A 25670-nucleotide genomic window follows, 5' to 3' on the forward strand; every position below is an offset into this window, starting at 1 on the left:
GCAGCTCTTGCGCCAATGTCATTTGCGGAATCTGGCTAATAACGGGATCTTCGTGCTGTTCCGCAGATTGTCGATCCATTTCTATAGTTTGGCTTGGAAACAATCTTTGAAGAGCGTCAGTGGCCAAGGAAACGATTTTCTGACGTTTTATTTTATGACCAAGCTGATCCTTCTCTTGGTCAATGTAGGAAGGATTCTTCAGGTACTCAAAAAGGTGAGCCAGTTCGACATTCCGACGCTGGTCGATTCGAGACCTAAAGCTTTTATTCAAATCCTTGCTAATTTCCGAATTTAGTTGTTCGAGCTTCTTGAAAATAAATGCAATTATCTTTTCTGATAACAGCAAATCTGCCTCCTCGCTCGATAGTGCGTCAATTCCGGCCTTAAATGGGGCAAGAGCTTCGCACATGTCTTTAATTGCCTCCAACTCTGCATCAGACAAATCAAATTGAATGTCAAGCTGCAGCAAAACCATTTTGATCTGTTTCCTCAACTCGTAGAATCTCTCCAGCATTGAAAGCAAACTGTTCCATCTGGTCTTACAATCCAATAGAAGCATCTTCTCTTTTCCAAAAGCTTCCACAACAAACGGCTGAAGATTGTCGTCATTTTTGACGGGAGAACGTCTAAAGATTTTGACAGTTTCGCGCACTTTCTTAATCAAGTTCTGCAGGTAAGGTGACAGTGAAGGAGTGACTTCGTCTTGTGTCAAATCGTCTTCGTCTTGTGTCAAATCGTCTTCGTCTTCATCATCCGAAGCGGAATCGGTGAAAATTTCGCAGCAATTTGCATTAGTTGAAGGTACACTTCCCGTATGTTTTATATACAGAATGTCACAAACAGCTAAATGGATCGCGTGGGCATAACAAGTCACATGGTAAGGACTGGTGTATTTTCCAAATTTTACCATAAGACTCGCGCCATCGGTGACTGTTGCCACTCCATCTGTGTTCAGATTCATGCCAAAGGATTCCAATCTTTCTTCAACCAATTTGATTGCCGTCGCCGAATTCATGCTCCCGTGAATACGTATGAAACCCAGCGATCGAAAGCCACCATGATAATGAGCGTTTAAATTCATGTACCGCCTGTTTCGCGTAGATGTTGATTCGTCCAACGTGATTGAAAAACGCCCATTATTCCGTTTCATTGCCATAATCTCTTCTCTCACACTTTTGCGAATTATTTTATTGTGCTCCATAACCAAGTCCCGAACTCGTTTGTGAGATCTTGGCAAGTCATAGCCGTCAGCCTTGAAGGCCCTGCGAATTCGCTCACTTTGAGCAATTTGATTAAATGTTTGCCCGTCCACAGCAGTTAGTTGGCTAAAAGTTGATCGAGTGGAGGCTTATGCGTTTTACAAAAGGAATCGATCTTCCCCATCTTCCTTTTTGGCTGATCTTTCTTGAACGGGTCCGATTGAGCCATGCATGATTTAACTACTATCTTGTGTACGGACCTTAAATCAGTGTTGGGATGACTCGAGTCATGACTTGACTCGAGTCAGACTCGAGTCACTTTTTCGTATGACTTGACTTGACTCGAGTCACTTTGCTAAAATGACTTGACCTGACTTGTCTCGGCGTATCAGAAATGTGGATTGACGAAGTTATCGAAGCTATAACAGCCTACGTTGTCGTAAACTTGAGTGTAGTAAAGTAATTTAATAGCTAAATGTCTATTTCTGTTCTGTGTTCTTAACTTAACAAAACCTCTTGTTTTATTGAAATTGAATTCGAAAATAGTTTATATAGTCCTCAACCATTGGTGCAGCCTCCAATTGTATCATATCAATTTACAAAAGGGTAATGTATTGCATTGCATCATATCAATTCTTTTCTCTATTTTCTATTTTGGCTGGTAATAATAAACTGAGGCTGTGCAATTACTTACGCAGTTTATTAGCTGTACATATATATCTGAGCGATACAGCTCCTTACTTGCGTGTATATTTAACTCTATATTGTTCCTCGCTTCTAAATCAATGACTACTCAATCTGCATTTCAGACAGCTAGAAAAATACAATGACGAAGTCACGCCTCTTACCTTGAAAAGTCATTTGACTTGAATTGTGACTTGACTCGTGACTTGACTTGACTTGACTCGACTTGACTCGAGTCACATCCGAAAATTGACTGACTTGACTTCACTCGAGCCACCTTCGAAAATCGATTGACTTGACTTGACTCGAGTCAAAATGTGCAATGACTCGAAATGACTCGTGACTCGAAGGTAGTGACTTGATCCCAACACTGCCTTAAATGCGTCACCAGTCCCTTTGTGCTTGACCCTGAAGTTTTCAAGATAGTTTGACACAAATTGCATTTAGCCTTTTCTGTCGATTTACAAAACAAAAAGTGTTGCCACAAATCAGACTTTCTCTTTGCACTTACATCTTCGAAACTCGCCATTGTTCCGACCTGTATTCCACTCACAACTCAGTTACACTGCTGCTACGCTCCGTAGACTACGACGTCAGTGATTGTGTTGTTTATTGTTACGGCATAATTGGTATTGAAATCACATAATTGTGAATCGTTTTAGACAATCAGCAGAGTTTGTGATACTACTTTATCACTAAATTAAGAGATGTGGCGTTACTTCAGCCTTGGTCGATGTTGTTTACAAATCCCGGGATTCCATTTGGATTAATCCCGGGATCGGGATTGCTTCGAATCCCGGGATCCCGGGGTCGGGATTTACCGGGGTCCCAACGCTAGCCTGTGCCGTGCAAGTTTTGAGAAGATGGATCTTGTCGTTGTACGTGAGATCTAAGCTGTGGAAGATCAAGCGGCGCTTTTTCGTTTATCGATCACGACAAGCCAGTGTTCCTCATCAACAAATGTTTCGCATGATCACGTCAAAATAAAATATTTTTGGCTTTTGGAGAGACAATTCCACTCTGGGGTTAGGGTGTCTCGATAACAGGGTTGAAGGATCCCAAGATTACGAGATCTACCGCGAGTCACGACACGTTTAAATTTTCTTTTTGATACTGTTCATTCATATTAAATGCATTCCTAATAATGCGAAGGTGTTCTAGTGCAGTGCTCTTCAACCTTTTTCGTCGTGGTACACCCTTTTAACATTTTCTCAAAACTCGTACACCCCTGACCGTATAATACACCGATAACGCCGAAAGCCGCATTTTGATTACATATACAATACGTCCTGATTCCAGCGGGGAGTTGCCATGGCGCATGGACGACAAATGCTCATATCAATCGATCAATCCATCAGGTTTATTTATATTTTCATCGTTTCAAAACATCACAAGACTGCGACACAATGAAAAGATAGGAAGGTGTCGAAACAACTTGGAGTAGCCATTAAGATCAGACACCCACCTTAGCCCAGGCGAAGTAAATAAGAGGCATGCACATGCACACTGAATGAAAAGTAATGCAGATAATATAAGACGCAAGCGACAAAATGGGGTGGCATATGGCGGATGGCGAGGTCGATGTTAGGTCGTGGTCCGGTAATCCTGAAGACTGCCTAGTATTGATTTAGAAGAAATTGCTTGTATTTCGACTTGAATGCGGACATGCTCGACGACTGTCGGAAAGCCGGCGAGATGCTGTTCCGCAATTGGGGTCCGACATACTTTATGAAATATGAAATTTGATACTGGGAACTTAACACCGCGGAGAGCCCTTGTGGTGTTCTGTGCCTTCACTTATTTCTTGAGATATGCAATGCGCAAATTTTCTTATTGTAGAAGCAAAACACCCCGGCAGGCTTACAATATATAATTTATGTACCAAAATCGCGAGTATAAATGTCAAGAAAAGACACTAGAATTATGTGTGTAGTCTCGCAGAGCGCGAAAATTTTGCCCCTTGAATGGATTTCATCGAAAATGTTGGTAGTTTCACATATTATTGTCAAAAATTTATTCATTCTCAGCTCACGTGATCAGATTAACCCATGGAGCTGATGGAGGGTGTTTTCGAAAATATTGGGTACAATATTGATGATGATGCATCTTGCGGTTCTTATTAATCACTTAGTTGCATGTTGTTATTTCTTGGCCTCCCACCAGGATTGTTTGTATATTGTTATTAATAATATTTTTATTACACATCAATGACAGTGGTGATAATCGCCTGTTTAGAATTTGTGCGCCACGACAGTGCATTTCCTAAAGTTTAGCATTTTTGCTTTGGGTAATGAGGACGACTTTCGCTTGCACGCGCACTCCCATTCTTCATTCTCTCTCGCTAACGTGCGTCCACTTTCAGGACTCTGCTGCTGACTTTGAAGCTCGGTTAACTCTTCTTCTGGGCGTTTCAAGACGCTACGTTAACAGGGGGCCAGCGACGAGGAGCCTATAGATAAACCTCAAACACATAGAAACATGGCAGAGCCGAGACTAGAACTAGCAACAATTGGTTGCATAATGACGGCCGCCAACACACGCTAATTTAAATATGTGTAGAAGGTCGCAAAATTATGGTTATGCGGCTGAATGAGGCCGTACGTCCGCAGGTTGAGCACCCCTGGCCTAAACGAAATAAGGATGGACATTTGAGCAAGGCTGCACCGTATAGTAAATGATAAATACGAATAAGAGCTCGAGGCTACTGGACCACCATCTAACACAGCGGTTCGCAAACTCGACCCCGTGGCTACGTAAGCATGTATTCTGCGCTATTCATAAGCTGGCCGCAGGAAGCACCAATTCAAAATGTCCGAGATTTAGCGGTGGTTTCCTCGAGAATCATCAGACAGATATCGCAAGCTGTACACATGCTAATTCCACGCTGCTCTACTCGAAAAGTAAGTAATAAGTCCATTACCAAAGGTTGAATGATTAGAAACCATTGCTTATGACATCACATTGTACGATATTACACATCCAGTCATTCTGTTTTGCAGGATAAACTGGCGTATTTATTGTGATAGCTATGGTCATCGTATCATCGGTTCATCATAATGTGGATCTGGTACACCCCTGTACACCCCATCCGAGTGGTACACCCTTTGAAAATTCTGGTACACCCTAGGGTGTACGACAACCCCGGTTGAAGAGCACTGTTTTAGTGCCAATTCCTCCAAGGGCCGAGTTCACCAAGTGAAGAGCATCGCGTTATTTCCCGCGGCAATCTGTGATCTAATCACGCCGTGACTTTGTGATCTACGCATGCCCTGACCCCCGTACAACATTGACAACCACTCAAAGTGCCAAGTTCACCGGCAAACATTCCAGTAACCAATCATGGTGACCGGTACCGCTACTAGATCTACAGCGGCCGAATTCGCCAAGTGCCTAGTTCACGAAGTGCCGAGTTTGTGCGGCCTAATTCACCAAGTGCCGAGTTCACTGGTAATCGCCCTCATAATACCCTACGATCATGTTAGCCAAATTAGGTCCCACCGTCAATTGGGCTAAACATAGTATCGTTGAAACTAAATTAAACGGGAGAGGTTGCGGCCTGTAAAAGTTCAAAGAAAACGTTGCTCAGGAATGATGATGGTTGTACCTCGCCGCCATAAAGTGCTTTGGCAAAAATATCAATAGCATATGGAAGCGGAACGCTCGCAAAGAGACTAGTGATATCAAATGAGCTTAGGAACACGTTCGAATTCGCCAAGTTCAGGTTTTGTATTTCACTAGCGAAAGTAAACGAATCGCGAACACATTTCTTGCCGTACAATTCACGAACAGGTTCCAAGATGTCGATAAGCCATTTTTCCAGCTGATGTTGAGCAGACCCGGTCGTGAAAAGTATAGGTCAAACTGTGACATTGTCTTTGTGAGTTTTTGACAGTCCATATATGCGTGGTCTTTGCGATCCCGTTGGTCTGATGAAGTTGTTTATTTCAACCGTCAATATTTCATTATTCTTCAAGGCCCGTAAGCGGCGTGCCAAAAACTCACATAGAGAATGTGACGCGAGGATATGTGACTCCAAGTAAATGAATCCAGTACATTTTTACGAAAAGTTGAGACTTTATTATAACATACTTTCACGTAAATAATCTCCCAAGACAGCAAATGTGGAACATGTTCGGAGCCTCTTCATAACCACCCGAAGCCTTTGTTTCGGTCTCACAATAGTCATTGTTGGTTTAATAATTGGCAACATTAAACCCAAATTCAGAGAAGACGACAACTTCGCCATCACATGCAAGTTACAGCCCGAACGATGATAAATCATGCTGATCGTGATGATATATCATCGTTTGGGCTGTAACTATACCGAAACTATAGTGTTACTAAGTATGTCACTAATTATGTAATTGGTCGGCGATCGAACCCACGACATACAGATCACGAATACGGACTCTGCACCAACACGCCATCTTGTTTACATTGCATTGTATTTCTCACAATACAGGCTTGCGTCCAACGCCACCACGACTAACGCAAAGGGATACAAGAGATCTGCAAATTTATATCGTCGTTAAAGACGCAGATATTCTGGTTTATCACTGTATCCAATAACCGAATAACACCTTTCTGGCATTTTCTTATTCTGTTGTTTGTGAATAACGGTGTTGCTTGTATAGGGCCACTATTAAGATTTATACTATTAGGTATATGCTTTATAAAGACATTTCAGTAAAAAAGTATAGTATGAACTTGGGGGTATCATTTCGGCATCATTTAGCTGGTGCGTCAGCGAGCGAATAAAAGGTTTGAATCAGGTCCGCGATCCAAGTTGCGTTTCACGCCTATCATTTATACAGGCATATGTAATAATGCTGATGTTCCATTTACATTCAGATCTGATAACAATTTCGTCTCCTGATAATGTCTCCGGAGTTGCGAACGAAAACCTCACCATTCAACTCAAAGTATTGAGTTATGGCGGACCGCTGAACATTGATGTCCTGAAAAACGGCAAAGTTGCGGACTCGATCAGTGATGTCGAAAATGGGACTGTTAATTACACAATAATACGTGTCAATAAAACAGACAATGGAAGTACATACACATTCAGGGCATCATCTTATAATGGAGGATACACTCGGAATACAACTACTTTCGTCACTGTAGATGGTGAGGAGTCGTTCCTAAGGGTGGCTTGACCATTTCCTAAAATATTGGTGGATATTATGAGTTTTCATCCGTCACATTATCAAGTCACATTGAAGCGTGTCTAACATATCAAAGAAACATCGACATGGATAATTCGAGCCCATACTTCAATTTAACATTTGGATTTTCATGTGAATTTATAGATTGGCTGAGAAGGTACAGCCTTCGGAGATTTACGACATTGTTACGAGTGAAATGGTCGGAGCTTCGAACTATCGGGACTTGTATATTGTTCTGACACTGGACCGACACTGACAATTGTGAATTAGGACGTGGTTCGAACCTAAAATCCGAACCCTGAAACTAGTTACAATTGAATAACCCGAATAGTGGAGTGTCCAATTAATTTACAGTGTCGAGCGGTTATCAGTTTTTCCCGTAATATCCCAGTACCGTCGATTATATTGGAGCTCCGTTTAGTAAATGGTATCAAAACATTAATGAATTCCCTTTATTTAGTTACTTTCACCATTGCTATATTAATTATTACACTATCAACTAGGGATACGTGAGGTTGACGTTCTTGTTCTGTGTGTGAACCTCAGAAATTTAGAGGTTCACGTTCACAGCGAACATTGCGGGTTCTGCATTGTGGACATTTTTCAAGTATTTCAATTTTCACGTAATTACTACATCTTTGGTTGAAATTTACTGCATTTCCACTGCGGGTCATTCTATGCATGGCGCTGGCAGCATGAAAAATCAACACTTAACGAGCATGCACCTTTACAATCTCAAAAAATTTGCTTACTTTGTTACAAATGTTTGCTCGAAATATCCAGCTTTCCGTTATGAATATTTAGTGACTCTCTGCTCTGAGCTTGACCCGCAATCACACAACTACAAGAGCGAAATACGCTACTTGTGGGTAGTCATCGAATTATGCTTATTCATAAAAACCAAATCCGTGCAATTGAGCTGTTTGCTACTGCTGTGTAACTTGTTAATGGGGTAATATCGGTAGCAGGTATAGAAACTCGTATTAGACTCTGCTCAATATCAATGTAGCAACACTCAGACGCCGAATACATTGTCCTATCGGGCATAGACCGATAAGGCGTAGGCCTATATTCTCTTGCAAGTCCTCGTCTAAATTGTTGGCAAAGCAATGGAAGATATTGATTTTATGGCATTATTATATCATTAGATTGCTCATTTGGCGACGTTTAAAAAGTCAGTATGTACTTCAGAATTGTGGCATTGTGTGGACAGAGTCGTCGCTAGGTATCGTGTAGATTAGGGCTGTTCAAAAAAAAAACTTTCCTTCAGATTTGACTGGCTACTTGGTAAAATTGTTGGGTTGGTTAAGAAAACGCTGCATACAAACTTTGGCCCAATATTTTTCTGTCGACCCCATAAAATTGTTGGGCTGACATTAGAGATGATTCATACCCAATTTGGATCAATTCCAACCGCTAGAAGCGACGGTACAGAGGTAGAAAAGTTTCTAATTCAATGACTTTATAATAAATATTTAAGGAGTTAGTCACCGTAAATACTATTTTATTCAAATCCAAATTTTTCTACTGCAATGGCTTTGCTTCTAGTGGTCGCAATTGAGCAACATTTGGTGTGCACCATCCCGACTGACAGCCTAACAATTTTGTGGGGTCGACATAAATATTTTGAAATTGTATTTTTTAATATTTAATGATAAATTCAAAACTTTCCACTGCACGAATCTCACTTCTACTGGTTGGAATTGAGCCAAAGTTGGTATACAGCGTTTTTTAATAAACCTAACAGTTCTATCAAGTGGCAAGTAAAATCTGAATAATTTTTATTCGAACAGCCCAAGTGTACATTAATATGTCCTATCAATGAAATGTAGGCTGGTTGGAATTAGCAATATTAAATCACGTGATGTCATGAGTTTCACGTTCGCGATCACACAGAACCTTTCAAAAAGGTTCGCGTTCACACGAACCTGAACCTTTATGAGGTTCACACAATGTATATTATTAACCACCTGTACCTCTCTCACCAGTTTATTATTCAAATCAGTGCGGGCGTTCGTGAATGTGTCGGGAACAACTATTTACGCACCTCAGTCTGATAACAGCGGATGTAAGAAAACTTTAACATGTTACGTCGGAGGAATACCGAGTCCAACCGAATACGGATGGTATCTCAATGGAATTAAATTGAACGAGTCGAGCGATATCGGTGTTTATCAGAAAATGGAGGCATACAAATCCACATTGCATGTTCAAAATGCTATGCCGGCAGATCAAGGAGAGTTTACATGCCGCGCTGCCAACATTGTTGCTGACGAGTCGGAAGTCAGCAACGCCGAAACGAACGTCGTTTTAACCGGTGAGAAACTTATTCACACTAACGCTATACTTACAATACATCAGCAAGCGATTTTAGTTGTAATCTGAACTAATGGAGGAAATCATTGATCAGTTTACAACGCACCGATTGAAGTAAACTCTTCGAGCAAGCCGTGTTCGGCGAAGCCAGAAATAAAAGTAGATTGGGAGGCAGACAGTAATACCGATGACATCAATCACAGGTAAGCGAATCAATTTTTCATTAGATTGCAAACCGTAGTAGCATTCATAAAGCACATTAAATTTGAGCAAAATAGAACGGCGAATGAGAAACCAGAACCCCTTTTAATTTCTGCATGCCTGCTGTTTGTGGAACACGGCTAACGCTTATCGGATAGCTATGGGGAGCCCAGATCAACGTGGATACGCCTCAAACAATCAAACAGGGACCCTCAGTCCAACCTTGGTTGAAATCGATAATGTAACAGATAGTTGCTGCGCTGGTGTGTTGTTCTACAGCAACCTGGGTGGCGCCGGAGGCTCTCAGGGGGCGCGAGAAATTGCCAAAGTTTGTATGAATTCTCACTAAACATGTGTTTCACAGCCATTCTGAGAAGAAGATTGTTGAAGGTAAAACTTATTTCGTAGTCAAGAAAGTTCGCCTAATTCAAACTCCGGCAGTCGCGATCAACAGAGTACAGGCTGATGTTAGCAACCTCATTTCAGCAAATGTTTGATAATATTTGAAGATTTAGAGCAATTCCCACGTGCCAGTCATTCACTATTTCATAGCTTTGGCAGTAACCTAAAACTCGGTGCACTGGATACCTGTTGTTAATAGCTGGCGAGCTGTATATACTGCCTAAGACAGACTTAGATGCAATATAGTTTGCCCGGTTTCGCCCTCAGTGAAGCTACCTTGAATCTACACAATTTAATTCAATTCCAAAACTGATCTAATTTTGCATGGCAGTACAGAATGACACCGTGCTTTCTGTGGTCGCTACCAACATAGGGATTAGTCTTAGTGCATCCCAATATTCCATCTAAGCTGCGCATGGGCACGAATGCGCAGTGCTGATACGGTTTCTGCGCACAGATAATCTAAGTTGCGCACAAAAAATCTGAAGTGATGACCTTTTTTTTAGTCGTAACGCACTGTTGCCCAAGCGTCTGCGCAGTGAGTTGGTGAGTGTGCGCAGACTCGTCAAAAATTAAAGGGAACATTGTGCAACCTACCTTGAAATGAATTGATGTTCTATGAATGTTTTTTTGCTATTTTCAAACAACTTTGGGTATATCTGTCAGAAATATATACCATATATATACTATTAGATCAGGAATTGGCAACCTGCGGCTTTAGACGGGAATTTGTACGGCCGTCGACAACTAATTCAATTAGTAAGTGTGGGCGGCCGTCGACATGCAAATTGATATTACGAATTCACTCCCGAATTTTCGAGAAATTTGGATTAATCTTGGGATATTGATCGCGCTCCGCGCAATTCAACATTATTCATTTCGATTTTAATATAGTAGTCACTTCTCAATCTGAGCCGGAATCGGAATCGTGTGCTCCTCACGAAATAAATTTGTTTATGGTACATTTGGGCGATTATTTCCACTATTGCCACCCCCGATAACAATCGACAATCCTGATAGGGGGTCCAGAAATAACAGCATGAAACAAAGTGACTAATAACAATGAGCCCACTCGAAGATGTATTTTCATTTGCAACTTGCCCTAAATTTTCGAAGGCACTACCTCCATAAATTCTACCGGTGAATCTGATCACATGGGCTGAGAGCGGATAAATATTTGATAGTAATATGTGATACTGCTACTATTAATTATGGAATTCATACGTGACACTGTAAATTTTCGCACTTCGCGCGACAATATCCAATCCCATCAACTATTCATTATATCGCCACTCAAGATTTTGGTGCGTACAATATGCCGTTGTGAAAAGTAGAATGGTCTGGAGTTCCCCGGGAATGGATATCGACGGATTAACATAGGTATTTTGCGCCCAGTTAGTTCATTACGGTTATGCCCTGGAAACCGGCCTTAGGCTACATAAGTATAGTCGAAATGCGGCCGTGATTAGCAAAAAGGTTGCCTACCTCTGTATGAGAGGATGTGCTCTATTTGAGATGACGATAAGGGCAGGCGTGGGATGGGGGCTCAGGGGACGCAATTTTTTTGACCATTGCCAAGGTCGACGAATATTTAAAAAGGTTAAGAAACGCTGCTCTACAGCGTTTGTCAGATAAATTTGCGACGAGTGTTGCATTTAGAACATAAATCAATTTAAAACAAACATGCTTAAAACAAGGCCCTTGTTAAAAACGTTTTTATTGTTTTTTGTTAAGTTGTGACGTCATGAATATTCAATTGAGACGGCATAATGTATCGACATTGACAATCGAAAATATAGCGTAAATATAGCTTCTTTGGCGAAATATTAACTACTATACTTGTTGTACCGACTATTTTTAGGGTTACAAACATCCCATATCGTATACGTCGGTTATATCGGATGGTAATTGCCCGTAGGCTCAGACAACATGATTTTGGAAAGTATTAACACACTTATGGCATAATTTTGCAACTTAAGAAAACACTTTTTTTTTAATGGCACTTGTTTAAAACACTATTCAAAACATGTTTAAACAAAGTGTTTTAAACAACCATTTGTTGTAAATGCAACTGTAGCCTACTCACGACCCACTTCTTGGTTACAGCTTTCCACGGATTCCCAAGATGGACAATTAAATATGTATATTAATGATATTTGATCGCTAAAATACCCATAAATATAGACGCGCCATATATCAAGCGAAGAACTAATGTCTTCAGTGAAATAACAGCCGATTATACAAAAGCGTGGCGAGATAGCGTGCATGGTATGGTTCCCGATTGCAACATCAGTTGCCGAGACCGACGTCGACTCCAGAATTTCTACATGTGTTGGAAGTTTGTCTAGGCTTCTCCGCGCCACGTGATCGGCGTAAGCGGCGTCTTCGAATAGTCTAGAAGTGCGCCATGCAACAAGTGGGTTACTACGGAATCATGCATCGTGAATATCGGCCTAGTGTGAAAAGATCAATGTAGTCGAAACACCATAAATAGCAATTGGAGCAACAAAAAAATGATTACTAATGAGTCTAATACGATGAACGCGTTCGATGGTTTTAACATTAATCATCCATTCACTTTATGATATACGAGGAGAAAGCAAGACAGATTTTAAAAGGGGCCAAGTACCGTGGATTACTCACAATTGTCCAAAGATTTAGAAAGCCATTAACATTGAGGAGCCATGGTACCATATAATCCTACGCTATCCATAACATTCCCAACCAATCCCCAACTAAGTACTAAGCCGTTTAATGATAACTGAACCTTGATTATAAATTTTGCAGCTTTTGGGTAACCGCAATCAATGACACTACTGCTTACAGCGCCAATAAGACAGCAATGAACGGTAATCAAGTCATATTCGACGGACTGCGGCCTTTAAAGCAGTATAAAATTCATGTGAGTGTAGGAAGCCAATTTTTTATTCCTGTATACAAATAGCGCTATCGGGTTTTCTATTTATCGATCTTAAAGTTCATAAGATAGGCCCGCAGCCCGATGCAGCGTACAACAATACGAGAAATATTTTTTCAAGTAATAATAACTCGGTGTCATCGAATAATTAGTTTGCACAGAGCGGGCTGCAGTTTACGCTCTACCTGGATTGCAGTTGCCGGATAGTCGCAACTCACGATCTATCTATCAAAATCTTTAGCTGCCTGTCATCTATTTGTCAGAGGTTGAGCTTTTCCAAATGGCTTTTGCATGGTTTTGAGTATCGAACAAGAGTGAATATTGCGACTGTATCATGCCCTATCTTGGATGAAAATGACTCCATTTTAATATGTAACAGAGCACATCCTGTAAATCTTGTCTATACATTCATGTGGCTCCTGTCAACCTTGTGACTTCCAAGCATATGACGATAACTTATCTCATGTTTTAGCCACATCATCTCATCAGGGTCATTCATATTTGTCCGCGTAAAGATTTTTCCAGAGGCAATACATAAAATTCTCCTCTGGTAAATTTCTTTCACACCGTAGTTAGGGTAACCAACAGAGATATAAATCGATAAGATGACCTTATTGTTGCTAAATATTATATAGTTTACCAATGCAAGAACGTCAAGAATCACTATGGTATATTTCGACGTGTCATTATTTACAGGTGGAAGTATGTCCGGAATCCACTTGCTGTATCGCCAAACTCAATCGCACAGTGCACGCAACCACTGACCATGGGTTGCCAGGGAATGTTTCAAGTACAATGGAAGGACTTGGTGCCGAAATCTGCCATGTTTTATGGACTATGCCTGAAACCTCTGCCGACCAGCTAGAAGGTTTTAACGTGGGTATTTGTGTTACCAATTGCAGGTTGGAGGCTATAAATTGCTGACGTAAGTTTTCCCACGTTACATAATACTCCGTAATGCCTAATAAAGTTGTATAACGACGTAATTCTCGAAGCACTCAACTGGGTTTAGTTATATTGGTAATTTTACCATTGTATCAAGTCTTTAACATTGTAAGCTAGTTCTGCATATACAGAAGCTGCATATACGAAAGCTAACCAACAATGATTTCGTTGAAGTAAGCTAGCTGCAAAATCCTAGATTAAGGCGATTACTAGGAGATAAATTCAGTATTTGACGAGTCTCAGTGATTTTTGAAGACTGACAAATTGAGTGCTACATTAACATCCGGTGTATTTTTATGAATATCACCCGTAAAAACTAATGACAGTTAAGTACGAGTTAGAAAATTTAAAACTGTCTCTAATGTCCCTCGATGCGTCTAAACAGATATCGTGGACTGCTAAAATCAGAGAGAAATTACCGTACGATGTGGACGACATAAATGGACACGATTACGTTGTCGCACCGAAATTTAATTACAGTCTAAACGTAGAACCGAACAGAATATACCAAGTACAAGTTGCAGCTAGGACGTGTGCCGGAAATGGAAATTACATTACCACTGCTGGAGAATGCTGGACAGCAAAAAAAGGTGATGGTTGAACCATGAATGGAATAGATTTGCCATCTCAAGTTGCTGTTATTACAACTGGTTTTCGAGAAAAATTCCATTCAACGTCTATTCTATAACACAACAGTGCGAATGTATTTTTTGTCATTCTAATGTGATTTATTACGAGGTAATATAGCCCACCAGGCAGTAACTGCGGTATCTCTCAGTATGATTGTGTACCAGATATTTCGTATATGGGCGCGAAGTAGATTACCCTGAAAATGTACTGCATGCTCGTAACGGTCTTGAATCGTTGCAGTCATGGTAAATTCAACTCCCATCTGAGTGTATGCGGTTACTTATCTCAACCGAAACGGCACTTCGTAACTCCCAGTACACAAAAAACGTTGGTACTGGGGCTCCCATATAAGGTGATGAAGCAAACTTCTAGGGGGATTCGCCCTTTCCCCCAGACCCCCATCACCCTATACGTTTTACCGCGACTTATCAGTGACATTAGTTGTACTGTCTTGCAATTACAACACACAATCTAACCACGCGGAGCTCGAAAATTTATACAATTCATGATCTAATTGATCAATATGATCGGGAATTGCATATTTATTGCTATCGATTTGTTATCCTCTCTTAGCTCAAGTAATCGGATTTGCTGGTAGAGCTGAGTGAGGGGTCGTGGAAATGGTGTGGGCGTAATTAATAATTAAACATTTTCGGGCTGACCCGTTGGTACATTGACTTCATTACGTGATGTTATTTCGTGACTTCCTGTTTACTATGTCAAATTATATTGAAATCACCCGAGCGTACTAAACTAATAGACGCCCACTTTTTCAATGAGGTATTCCTGCACTGGCGAATAATTCTTCTCTGCGCGATCGCATTTGTCTTGTAACGTTCAGATAGCCAGGAGAGGAACACTCACTCGGCACCAGTCACTTAGGCGCCTGGACAATTGGACATATATCGAAGTTTTCGGTCAGCATGAGGACAGTGCTTTTTGGCCCAAAGTTTTCTCGCTGCCTATCGTTCTGGACCAGAACTTCTGTCACACTTCTCGGAGTCCAATTTTACAAGTCCTAAAACTTCAAATGTCGTGGTGCGTCGTGGCGCGGTGAAAATTCCCAATTCTATAAATACTGCGTATTTTTATTGGGGGATGGGCACCCAATATTCAAGATATTTGAAACTGTTAAATCGCGCAAAGGGCCTAAAAATACTGTATAATTTATGTTAATTCATGAAATAATTTCGGCCTCCTTCGAGTTCAGGCCTCTCCAATTGGGGCGTTTTGGGTGCGGCAGTTATGGTCCTGCCTATACTCCACCTCACTACATGTTACTTGAGTGCCATCTCACATAAGCCTGTTATTGCAAGTCCGCAATGAGAAGTCATTACAACAAAGTATAGTTCTGTTATTAAATGGCAAATTTAGCCATATCAACAGTTGTGTTTGCATGTAAAAACAAAAACAACTGATACATACTGAGTTTCGGGTGGTCGTCTAAAATAACATAATATACTCCAACTTGGTGTCATGAATTACACACATTACACGCCGTGTTTGGTTTGCCTTATATGAATTATGTTAGTGCTGCCACCAGTAGTATGAAATTGTATTTTGTTTTGCTGAGCTGACTTTCCCCACTCCAATTGTTTCCGATATTTTATCAAGAAAACATGTCACTAAAGTAGTCGAGTCGAAGGCTGTGTCCAGATTTACAAATAGAATTAGCCAATAATCATATTTCTTAGACTTCATCCCGAAGTCCTGGCAGTATTCTACCGAATCGAATCGCAATAGGAATAGCATGTGATTAAATACGCTGTGTTGTAACCTCGTGTTTTAATATGTACATTTAGCAGTGCAAATACACATTACGGTATATTTCATTCATAGGACCTGATGAAGTGCCACCGCCCATAATAAATATGGCGTCGAACGGTGTCCGTCAAGAGACGCGTCAAGTGCAGATTGCGATGGTGACTGACGAATCAAACGGTGCTATCAGGTAATGCTTACTATAAAGGGTTTTCGTACTCGCGAACATAGAAAATGGAGGCTGTCGCACAACGTGATGCTATAGAATTGAATGTTGATGACAGGGGATATGAGACATGGCATGGTTATTTTTCGTCGATCGGCAGAAGAATACAATCTCGCAATTTATAGAATTAGTGAATCGTTGAATTGAGAGGGTTTGCGAACTGTTTTGATATACTTAAAATGAATTTTATTTACTTCCGACTACGCACCAGTGTCATAGACGGAATTGACAGGCATCACGCAAAGACATCATATGAATATTACAAACTGCATCTCCATACAGGGCAGGCTATGATTATGTACAGCGCTTGACATATTTCTCTCTACAGCTGTTTATTCGTGGTCGTATACAAAGACAAAGATGGCAAACTTCCAAAATCATTGGATGATTTGCAGCAGTTGTCTTCTAATGCTCTCGCGAAAAATGCGGAAGGTGGATATATTGCGGTCGCTATCAATAGGTGAGCACTATGGAACTCGTTTTATTTTTACGAGTACTGTATTTCTAAATTGTAAGCAGTGAATTAAAAGCTGCTAATTGGATGTGGTAATATTGGGTAATAATGAGAAATGGAGGATTTATTTATAAGAATAATATTTTTCGGTACCGTTATCCGAAACATTGATAACCATAAAACGCTAAATAAGGTGTGAAAGCAACCAAGATCTTAACATAAAACGTTTGTAACTCCTTTTCAATCACACTAACCACCGCATACCATTAATTTCTATTGGGACACCAGAATGTATTTTTCATTTTACCAATATGGTCATGGTCGCTTCATCTCTAACTGTACGTAGCTGGGGGGAAACCCTTGTTGTTTTCCTGGCAAAGGTCTTCCGAAAATCACGCCCACTCAGTCATAGCCGATTGTTTGTATTTTACTCTATATTTTCCTCATCTTTCGAGTCCCATTATACTCCTAATACCCGGCAATCTGCTCCACACAAAGAGAGTTTATCTCTGACTACACACTAAATAAATAGTGCCCTAATATTCTTCAAATTCCGGCTTTTAAACTCCGATTATCTCTTTTTGACACGTCCGTGCACGATGTCACGTGCACTGATTGGCTTGATTTGAAAATTTGGGTTTTATAAGCGTATGAAATATAGCTATATGAAAGACATGCTTCGTATTGTAACAGTGGTAATAAACAAGGTTCAAACTATACAATAGGTCCTATAGTTCTATTATAGTACTGTTACTATAGTATAGCAAACAATGACTCCAGATTTTAATTGTTACGGCAATGGGCAGATTTTGTTATATCGGCTTAACATGTGAATATAGATTACGTAGGCTACATAATCGGGGCATATGAGGATATAGGCTTTATCGTCACGTATTTCCGGTTACCTGCAGACCACACAATATCCTCATTGAGTAAATTTTATATTCTAAATGCAAAGAACCTTTCGTAGACCAGATTTAGCCCGCGGGGCCCAGCGCGGGCAGTAAAATACCCAAGTCTGGTATGGAGTATATTAAATATGCACTTCAAAGTCTATAGCTATCATTCTCATAGTTACTATGCACAAGAAATTTCATAAAAATATTTATAACATGACATTACATCAGTAGCCTAATAGGCAGGCCTGTTTAATTTTGGATTTCTCCAAAAATAACAAAAATAGCTTAGTTTCGGCTGTTTTCAAATTTTCAAAGAAATGAAGGTGTGTTGAGCCTTAATACTACTTAAAAACTCCACCTGAAGTATTTTATTATCATATATTCAAGTCCTCCAACACACAGACATCATCAGTGATCTTGATATAGTTTTCCAATACATCCTTCACAAATTAAGTATTTGGCCTGGAGAATGCCCTCTAAAGAATAGTCAGTGAAAGACGCCCCGCCGAGACCCTCCTCCCACTTGATTTTCGAGATATCGGCCTCGACCGTCGCAATTGTGGGAAAAATCGAGGTTATGGGTTCAAAAATGGATGAATGTCTAACTCTTCAAACTCCTCAATCTTCCAAGCCTTTGCTCCTGATAAGTGCTCATCAGTAATGCGCTTGAAACCTCTGATCCTCACGAAGGTGCATGCCTCATTTAACTTGACAGCCCACAGCCCTATGATCAGAAAACCCTCCTTGTGTCGGGCCTCGTTGTCCCAGTCCTAACTTAGACACAGTGCTCGAAGGTGCGCGACCAGGCGCTTGAGCTCCTGCTGCTCCATGATCTGAACGCCAAGACCCTGAAGCTCCGTGACGGTGGTGCTCAGCTCTGTGAGAGCGTGACCATGCGATCGAGAACGATCAGTTGGATGCACTGCTGTAGCGAAGGTGCGCATGCCGGACTTTTCTCGTCCACAACATCATGGAGTTTGGTACGGTCTCGACTAGGGCTGGGCACAATGATTCGAGTACTCGAATCGGAATCGAGTATTAATTTTAATGATTCGAGTCGAGTAGTAAAAGACGATTTTTTCGAGTACTGAAATTATACTCTTCTCGCCACTGAAAGTTAATTTATCTACGGGAATTATAGTTTCGATACTAGTTTTCACTGACGAAGCTTTGAAACCTTGATTGACCGTACCGTAGTATACGAGACATATAGTACAAAGCTACGAACGTTAGAAATAACACATTTCCGAAGTCATTATCCTCCCACATCATTGTCACCAAGAACAATGAAATCGGCATGGTCGAAATAATACCAAAGTATTTTTAATGTGATGGATAACAAACAGGAATAATAGTCTTTGTGGTCGCATAAAAGGTACATATTTGAACTTTGACATATTACATTCTGTTGTGACGTCATAATGCGTGATACTCGATTACTCGACTCGACTCGAAGCATTTTACGTGATTCAGAATCGAATCACGCAGGTACTCGATTTTGCCCAGCCCTAGTCTCGACTCAACCAAGAGGCCACCTTCTTCATTGACATCCAACGGGCGTCAACAAAATTGGGACGCGCACCTTGCCATCTCCTGTATCAAGTTGTGTTGCAACCTGAGGCAGCACACCAGTCGCGTCATCGTTTGGACGAAGTGATTGTGACAGAGGCGGTGGTATATGCTTCCGCCGTTCCCTTTGCCCCACTCAAGCTGCATTCCGTCTTCTCTACGTGTCGCAGTGTGAAACTTACAGGAGTACGAAGACGGAGGGTAGGGAAGGCAAGGTCAGCAGAAACGTGGATTGGAATGGGTGGAAGTAGTTTCAGCGTTTCGGTGACCCCCTCCCTCACACAGATGGTGTTTTTTTGTGTTTATATGAGTTTCCTGGCTGTTTACATCGCTCTGACTTGTTTATTTCACTCAAAAACCTGAAAAAAACATCATCCCCGAATTTTTTTGATCTTCTCAAATCTTATGTTTTGAGAATATTCGAAAATAAAACCCAATAGTCAAAAATAAACAGGCTTGGTAATAGGTTCACTTAACCGAAACGATTGCTTTCAACAGCATCGAATTGCGAGCATGCTTGTATCTATCGTAGGATTCTGTAAGTAACTCCACGTTACGTGGCAGCATCTTGAAAGTGATAGCTGATAAATCAGGTTCATAGATCACTAATAGATCACCTTTAAAACCTGATATGCCTATATATTGGTGCAGGATCATGATAATTTGCACTTTCCGTAACAGAACAAAACTCGAAATAGGGGAAATAAGCCATATTACCCTTGGAAATGGTCTCGCTACAAGTTGCGATGCTTCCAAAACCCCGACGATATCACAAAGACAAACCACTCCTTCAAGTGTTATAAAAGCTGAAAATATAGCTCTGGATTATCGAGGTGTTGAATACAGGTAAGGTACACACAGTTAAAGCCTTATTGCAATTGATTTGAAATGTCATGACTTATGTAGGCTAGTCCAAGCTACAATAACAGCGAAGGTAAATCAGTGCCTCAAACATGAAAAATATTTTATTTCCTAATTTTGTAAAATTCGACAGACATTATTAAAAAAAGATATTTTAATAATTAGTATGTAAATAATGCTTAATCGTGCATTATTATTGAATAAACTAAATTAGTATGACGACCGAATCGGAACCCGACCCCACAAACATTTGCATGCAATCTCCTGTCGTATCCAGCCCTCTACAGACGGGTGAATGCTGTATACATCTTTGTATGTCACGAATGGGCCTTCGAAATAACTGAAGTGTTCAACTACATGACCGTTTTCAATTACATGACCGTTCACTTCCGTTTGAAGACTTCTTAGAACCTGGTATGATTATCAGGAAGATTTGTCTGGCGGCTACGTCAGCTTCAGGTACTCTGGCAGAATTATAAACCATAATTCCGACCCGACAAATAAACGGATATTTCAGGTGGTAAACAGCTTTCTCCATATTATGTTCGTAATATTTCTGCCTCTTACCAGTACAGATAACGCGATTATGGCATCGGCGTGATCTCTATAGTAGGGTAGATAAGGTACATTTTATGAAATCAGATCAACACCGTTATAAGGGTTGTCCTAATGCTGCTAGTTTCGCTATTATCATTTATACTTTCGACTTCGGTTAAATGTATAGAAATTTTGTTTTCAGAGTACTTTCAGTGACAACGACTCCAGGTAGTGCCGGTGAAGTTATCGTAACATATACTCAGAACTATGAAAAGTTGGACGATTTGCCATCGTTTATCCAAGGACAAAGTTAGTATGACAAGAGCAAAATAACAATGCCTGCGTTTCTATACCGGATAACAAATATACTTTCTTCATTTTGCAGGTCTGCTTTGGGTGACTGCTTGCGTTGTGATTCCGCTCATGCTCATAGCAGCAATACTCTTCGGATGGATTCGACACAAAAGGTCTGTCATGAAGAAATAGCCTACTTCAGTGCTTCCCATTTTTTTTTGTCTTCATTTCTCACTTCGGATTTCTTCCGAGTCTATATTCCCTACTAGTAAAAACTAAATACCCTTTGAAATAGGGTTACCATATTTTAAGATCCTAAAAAAATGCTTTTTATAAAATGTGACAGCTCCAAGATAACTGGTGATTTTGAAAACTTTTCTGCCGATAATATTCTGTTTACTACAAAAAGGTCATCACTTTGACATTTAAATCCGGAGAAGAAGACGAATTTTCAAAAGAGAAGACATTTGAGCGTCCTCCGAGTACACATTCAAGTTATAATTTTTTATACATACATTCCAGAGCATTTAACTGGTAACGGGACTCGCACATGTGTCTTCGTCAATATGTAGACTATCATGCATATAATGTTTACGTCTACACCCACTAGAAACCAATAAATACCCCACCAGTGACGAATTCCTTACTGGTTGGGAACCACTGGCCTACTCGTTCACACGACTATAGGATACATATTGAAATATGCTTCTCTGTTCAGAAATGCGACAAAGCAGGAATATGCGACTGATAATCAATGCCCACCGACGCAGTTGGAGGAATTCGTAAATGAAGGTATGATCACAGCCTTAGTTCTGCGTAACGTAACTGATATGGAATATTGACTTTGCAGCAACATACCAAAATATTGACGTCACTGTCATTCCCCTAAAGAGGCTAAAGGATCAATATATTCAAATGGCAGCGGATGATTGCATGCTTTTCAATAAGCAATTCGAGGTAAGGGGATTCGGGAATTAGCGACATTACTAAGCAGTTATTGGTGTACCAAGTAATAACCAGCAGATTTTCCGCTGCGATAAAGACATTTTTGAAAACCTACCAATTTCACATAGCAGTATTCTGCTATGAATATTCTATATCTTTCAATACGATTTTCCATCGAAAGTGAATTTACTATTTATAATTATGTTCTAAGTCGTATAGTTTTTATTTTTCTTAGAAACGTTACCGTCATTTAGAAACTCAAGCTCGAAGCTAAAAGTACTGCACCACCGTATACATATGCTTCAAGCGATGAAGTCATCAAGAAAAATCGATACAAAAATATTCTTCCGTGTGAGTCTGGTATTTCACTTGTCGGCAATACTTATATTGGTGTATTCATGGGTTCATTCATTTCATACTACATGGAGAGCCTTGATCTTCTCTGATAAAAGACTTACTATTGATCACTACTCACTACTTTGAATAATATATTCATATTGAAATGAGTCCGAACATTTTCGGCTGACATGGGTAATCGTCAGCCACTAGTACTGACTACTTATTAAGCCTGATCCTTAGAGGAAGAGCTGATATTTTAATAAAATCACTTCAAATTCATTCCATTCAATGATATAATCTGATAGAATGTAATGCAATCAGCAATTCGAGTCAGTCCCCCAGGTTAAAATATCATTATTATGTTTTGGGAATATTTCAGACAAAATCATTGCGCGGAAATTGCCAATATCACAATTCTCTGATATTGGTTAGAAAAATGATAGGCCCGTGTTGCTTTTACTATAAATTATTACCGTTTTTGTTTTATTCGATTTGTTTTCGTCACCAAAGACGACACGATTGGTCTACCTACTAACCACGCAACGACTCCGTTTACAGACGATAATAATCGAGTGACTCTGAAAGGAGAAGGGGCGGACGGGTATATCAACGCAAGTTATATTAAGGTGACCTTATAAGTATTGATATAATACCGTGATGAAACATATATGAACTCGTACAAATGCATCCAATCCGCCTTAACGTATTGATTAACTTAAGCTCATTTCAATTTTCAGGGCGACAATAAGAAGTTTATAGCTACGCAGGGTCCTCTATCTAATACTAGCGAGGATTTTTGGAGAATGATAGTAGAGCAAGGATGCAGAATCATTGTCATGTTGGCAAAATGTGTAGAAAATGGCAGGGTATGTATAAATTATGGTTCATGGTGTCATCTTAAAAATATAATGGTGCTCAAAAGTAAGGTTACCATATTTTCGAATCGGGATAGGAGGACACTTTTTCAATATTTTCAAACTTTGAATACCGTAGAAAAATCTTGAAAAATTGGTAAATTTTTCCCACTTCGCGGTCGGTTGACTAAAAAACGAAGGTCAACTCTCCGGCTCGGCGCCTTAAATATAGTTTTTCTGTCACATTGACACGTGGTTGACTAAAATTAAAAGTCAACTTTCCGGCTCAACTCGCTAAATACCCGCCGGAGCGTTACTTCGGTGCTGATTTACGGTAGGCTATCCCAGTCGAATTTGGCCGTAAATGTGACCAAAATTCTCAAATAAGAGGACAAAACCTGAAAATGGTGGACATTCAGGTGTCCTCGGACGACATTAAAAAAAACCTAAAAAGGAGGACAAATCCTCATGAAGGAGGACGTTTGGTACCCCTACTCAAAATGGATGATTACATTACATCATTCTTTATGTAGACAATGACTGTATTATAATTCATCTTCCTGTTACAAGCAATTGTATCACATTTAGCCGAAATGCCAAAGGTACTGGCCAGAAGCCGGGAAAGAAACATGTTATGGACCCTGTCGTATCAGGAATATCGAAGAGAAGACCTGCGGTACGATTGTGACGACGATATTGAAAGTACAAATCACTGAGCAGGTGAATTTTAGTTTACTAAATGCTGGTTCGTGGAAAGACCACGCTTATCATTTCGAAATAATATGGAGCATTCACTGATGCATAGGTGGGATGAGTCTCGTGTCACTGTACAACAGTGGTACTGAACAATTTTGTCTTCAGCTCCGCCCTTACCAAACCATATTTTGGTTCAAGCAGCCTACAAGTTTAAATGAAGCCAAAAACAGAATACGTTATGCGCTGGGATATATGGCTAACCTAAAACTTATAACAAAATCCCTCATTTGTGATCCGATTTCTGTCACTGTCTACAAAAGCCTCGAAGAATTCAATCGTAACTTCAACACGTGCAAATGAATACGCTTTCGTGAGGATACTGGTGTGCAAACATAATAACGAACAGCGGATTCAGCTGGCTTTTGACACGAGGAAGATATGAAAGCGACCTAATTGAAATATTTATAAATAAGCGGCTGACCGAGATTCAAGAGATTAGCCGAGTTTTATTTAGGAAATTTGCGCACCAATTGGTCCAAACTCCTAATTTAAATTATTCGCGATGATGCTCCTGCTGAATGAAGTTAACATTATCGTCGTAGCAGAATTTAATACAGAGGTGGTGAAAGTAGTCATCGTTGGTACTCAAGTAGAATTACAAGCAACGACGTACACTTCATTTCAAGTGCAAGTAGAAGTAGCGATTCCAAGTGAATGGAAAAGTCTGAGTCCATCTGCGGGTAAATAAATTAAACTGTGTCGTAGTAAAAGTAAATGTAAAGCTTACTTGATCACTTCGAAAATCAAAGATGTTCCTTTAATTACAACCTAGGATTTTGAAAAGGTCACTTGAAATTTTTGTAACAGTGTAATAGGAAGATTTGAATCGATCCAGATGACGCGAGATATCAGCCTGACGGAGTTGGTTAAAATAGATTTCAATATTATGTCCTGTTGCAGGTAGTATAAGCCTCCAATCTCTTGCTTTCATGGGGACAAAATCCTGAGATGCAGGGTTCGGACTGTTGAGATATCCGTTCAAGGATTTTTTTAAACATTTATCTCTATAAATTTTCCATTTTGGTAATGTTTGTTTTAAAACGCCAGGTAGATGACGCTGTGCTGTCCTGCTGTCCTAAACCAGGGGTGGGCAATTATTTTCCTCCGCGGGCCGAATGAAAAGTAGGAAATACGTTGGCGGGCCGAATGACATATTTTAGCTATATTTTCCTGATTAAATTTTATTTCTAAATTACATTGTTAATACATGCTCCACAGTAAATGTGTGAAAAAGTGACGGTTATTTATCTAGAAATATCTATTTGTAATCATGATTCGAACCAATGGTAAACATGACACATTTTAGCTCTCTTTTAAACCCTATCCCCGTTCTTCTATATGAAGACTCTAAAACAGTGGTTCTTAATCATTTTAGGCACTCCTCCCCCTTTATGATAGTAACAAATTTCCCGCCCCTTATATCATGATATCACAAATTATGAAAAAGTGCTAGCAATCTTAACGGATAGTTTGATGGCATGGATGGTGATGGCTGTAGATGAGATAACTTGGAAATATCAAAGTTGGACGATATGCAGAACAATACCTCTAAGCTAGAAGCGGGGCGGGGGGTTATTCGCGAAATTTTCATTCAACTTCGGTTTCGCGCAGTGTTGGGATCAAGTCACTACCTTCGAGTCACGAGTCATTTCGAGTCATTGCACCTTTTGACTCGAGTCAAGTCAAGTCAATCGATTTTCGAAGTTGACTCGAGTC

General features: G+C 40.2%; 1 protein-coding gene across 2 annotated transcripts in view; it reads left to right on the plus strand.

The window, feature by feature from the left end:
- The window catches only part of LOC145437877 (uncharacterized), a 273341-nt gene that overhangs the window by 236782 nt on the left and 10889 nt on the right, over positions 1-25670 (plus strand). For both annotated transcript variants that reach the window (XM_080315215.1, XM_080315216.1), the window contains 17 exons: positions 6735-7010; positions 9054-9365; positions 9459-9567; positions 12755-12869; positions 13581-13760; positions 14215-14419; positions 16299-16410; positions 16775-16906; positions 20050-20214; positions 20969-21075; positions 21152-21233; positions 21779-21852; positions 21911-22017; positions 22260-22356; positions 22903-22970; positions 23082-23210; positions 23787-23918. In XM_080315215.1, coding sequence (XP_080171341.1) covers positions 6735-7010; positions 9054-9365; positions 9459-9567; positions 12755-12869; positions 13581-13760; positions 14215-14419; positions 16299-16410; positions 16775-16906; positions 20050-20214; positions 20969-21075; positions 21152-21233; positions 21779-21852; positions 21911-22017; positions 22260-22356; positions 22903-22970; positions 23082-23210; positions 23787-23918 — 2402 coding nt within the window. The remainder of the gene's footprint in view (positions 1-6734; positions 7011-9053; positions 9366-9458; positions 9568-12754; positions 12870-13580; positions 13761-14214; positions 14420-16298; positions 16411-16774; positions 16907-20049; positions 20215-20968; positions 21076-21151; positions 21234-21778; positions 21853-21910; positions 22018-22259; positions 22357-22902; positions 22971-23081; positions 23211-23786; positions 23919-25670) is intronic.

Source organism: Botryllus schlosseri, chromosome 4 (genome assembly GCF_051294905.1).
Source record: "Botryllus schlosseri isolate E-star chromosome 4, Bs_hap1, whole genome shotgun sequence".
In the NCBI taxonomy this organism is placed as follows: Eukaryota; Metazoa; Chordata; class Ascidiacea; order Stolidobranchia; family Styelidae; genus Botryllus; species Botryllus schlosseri.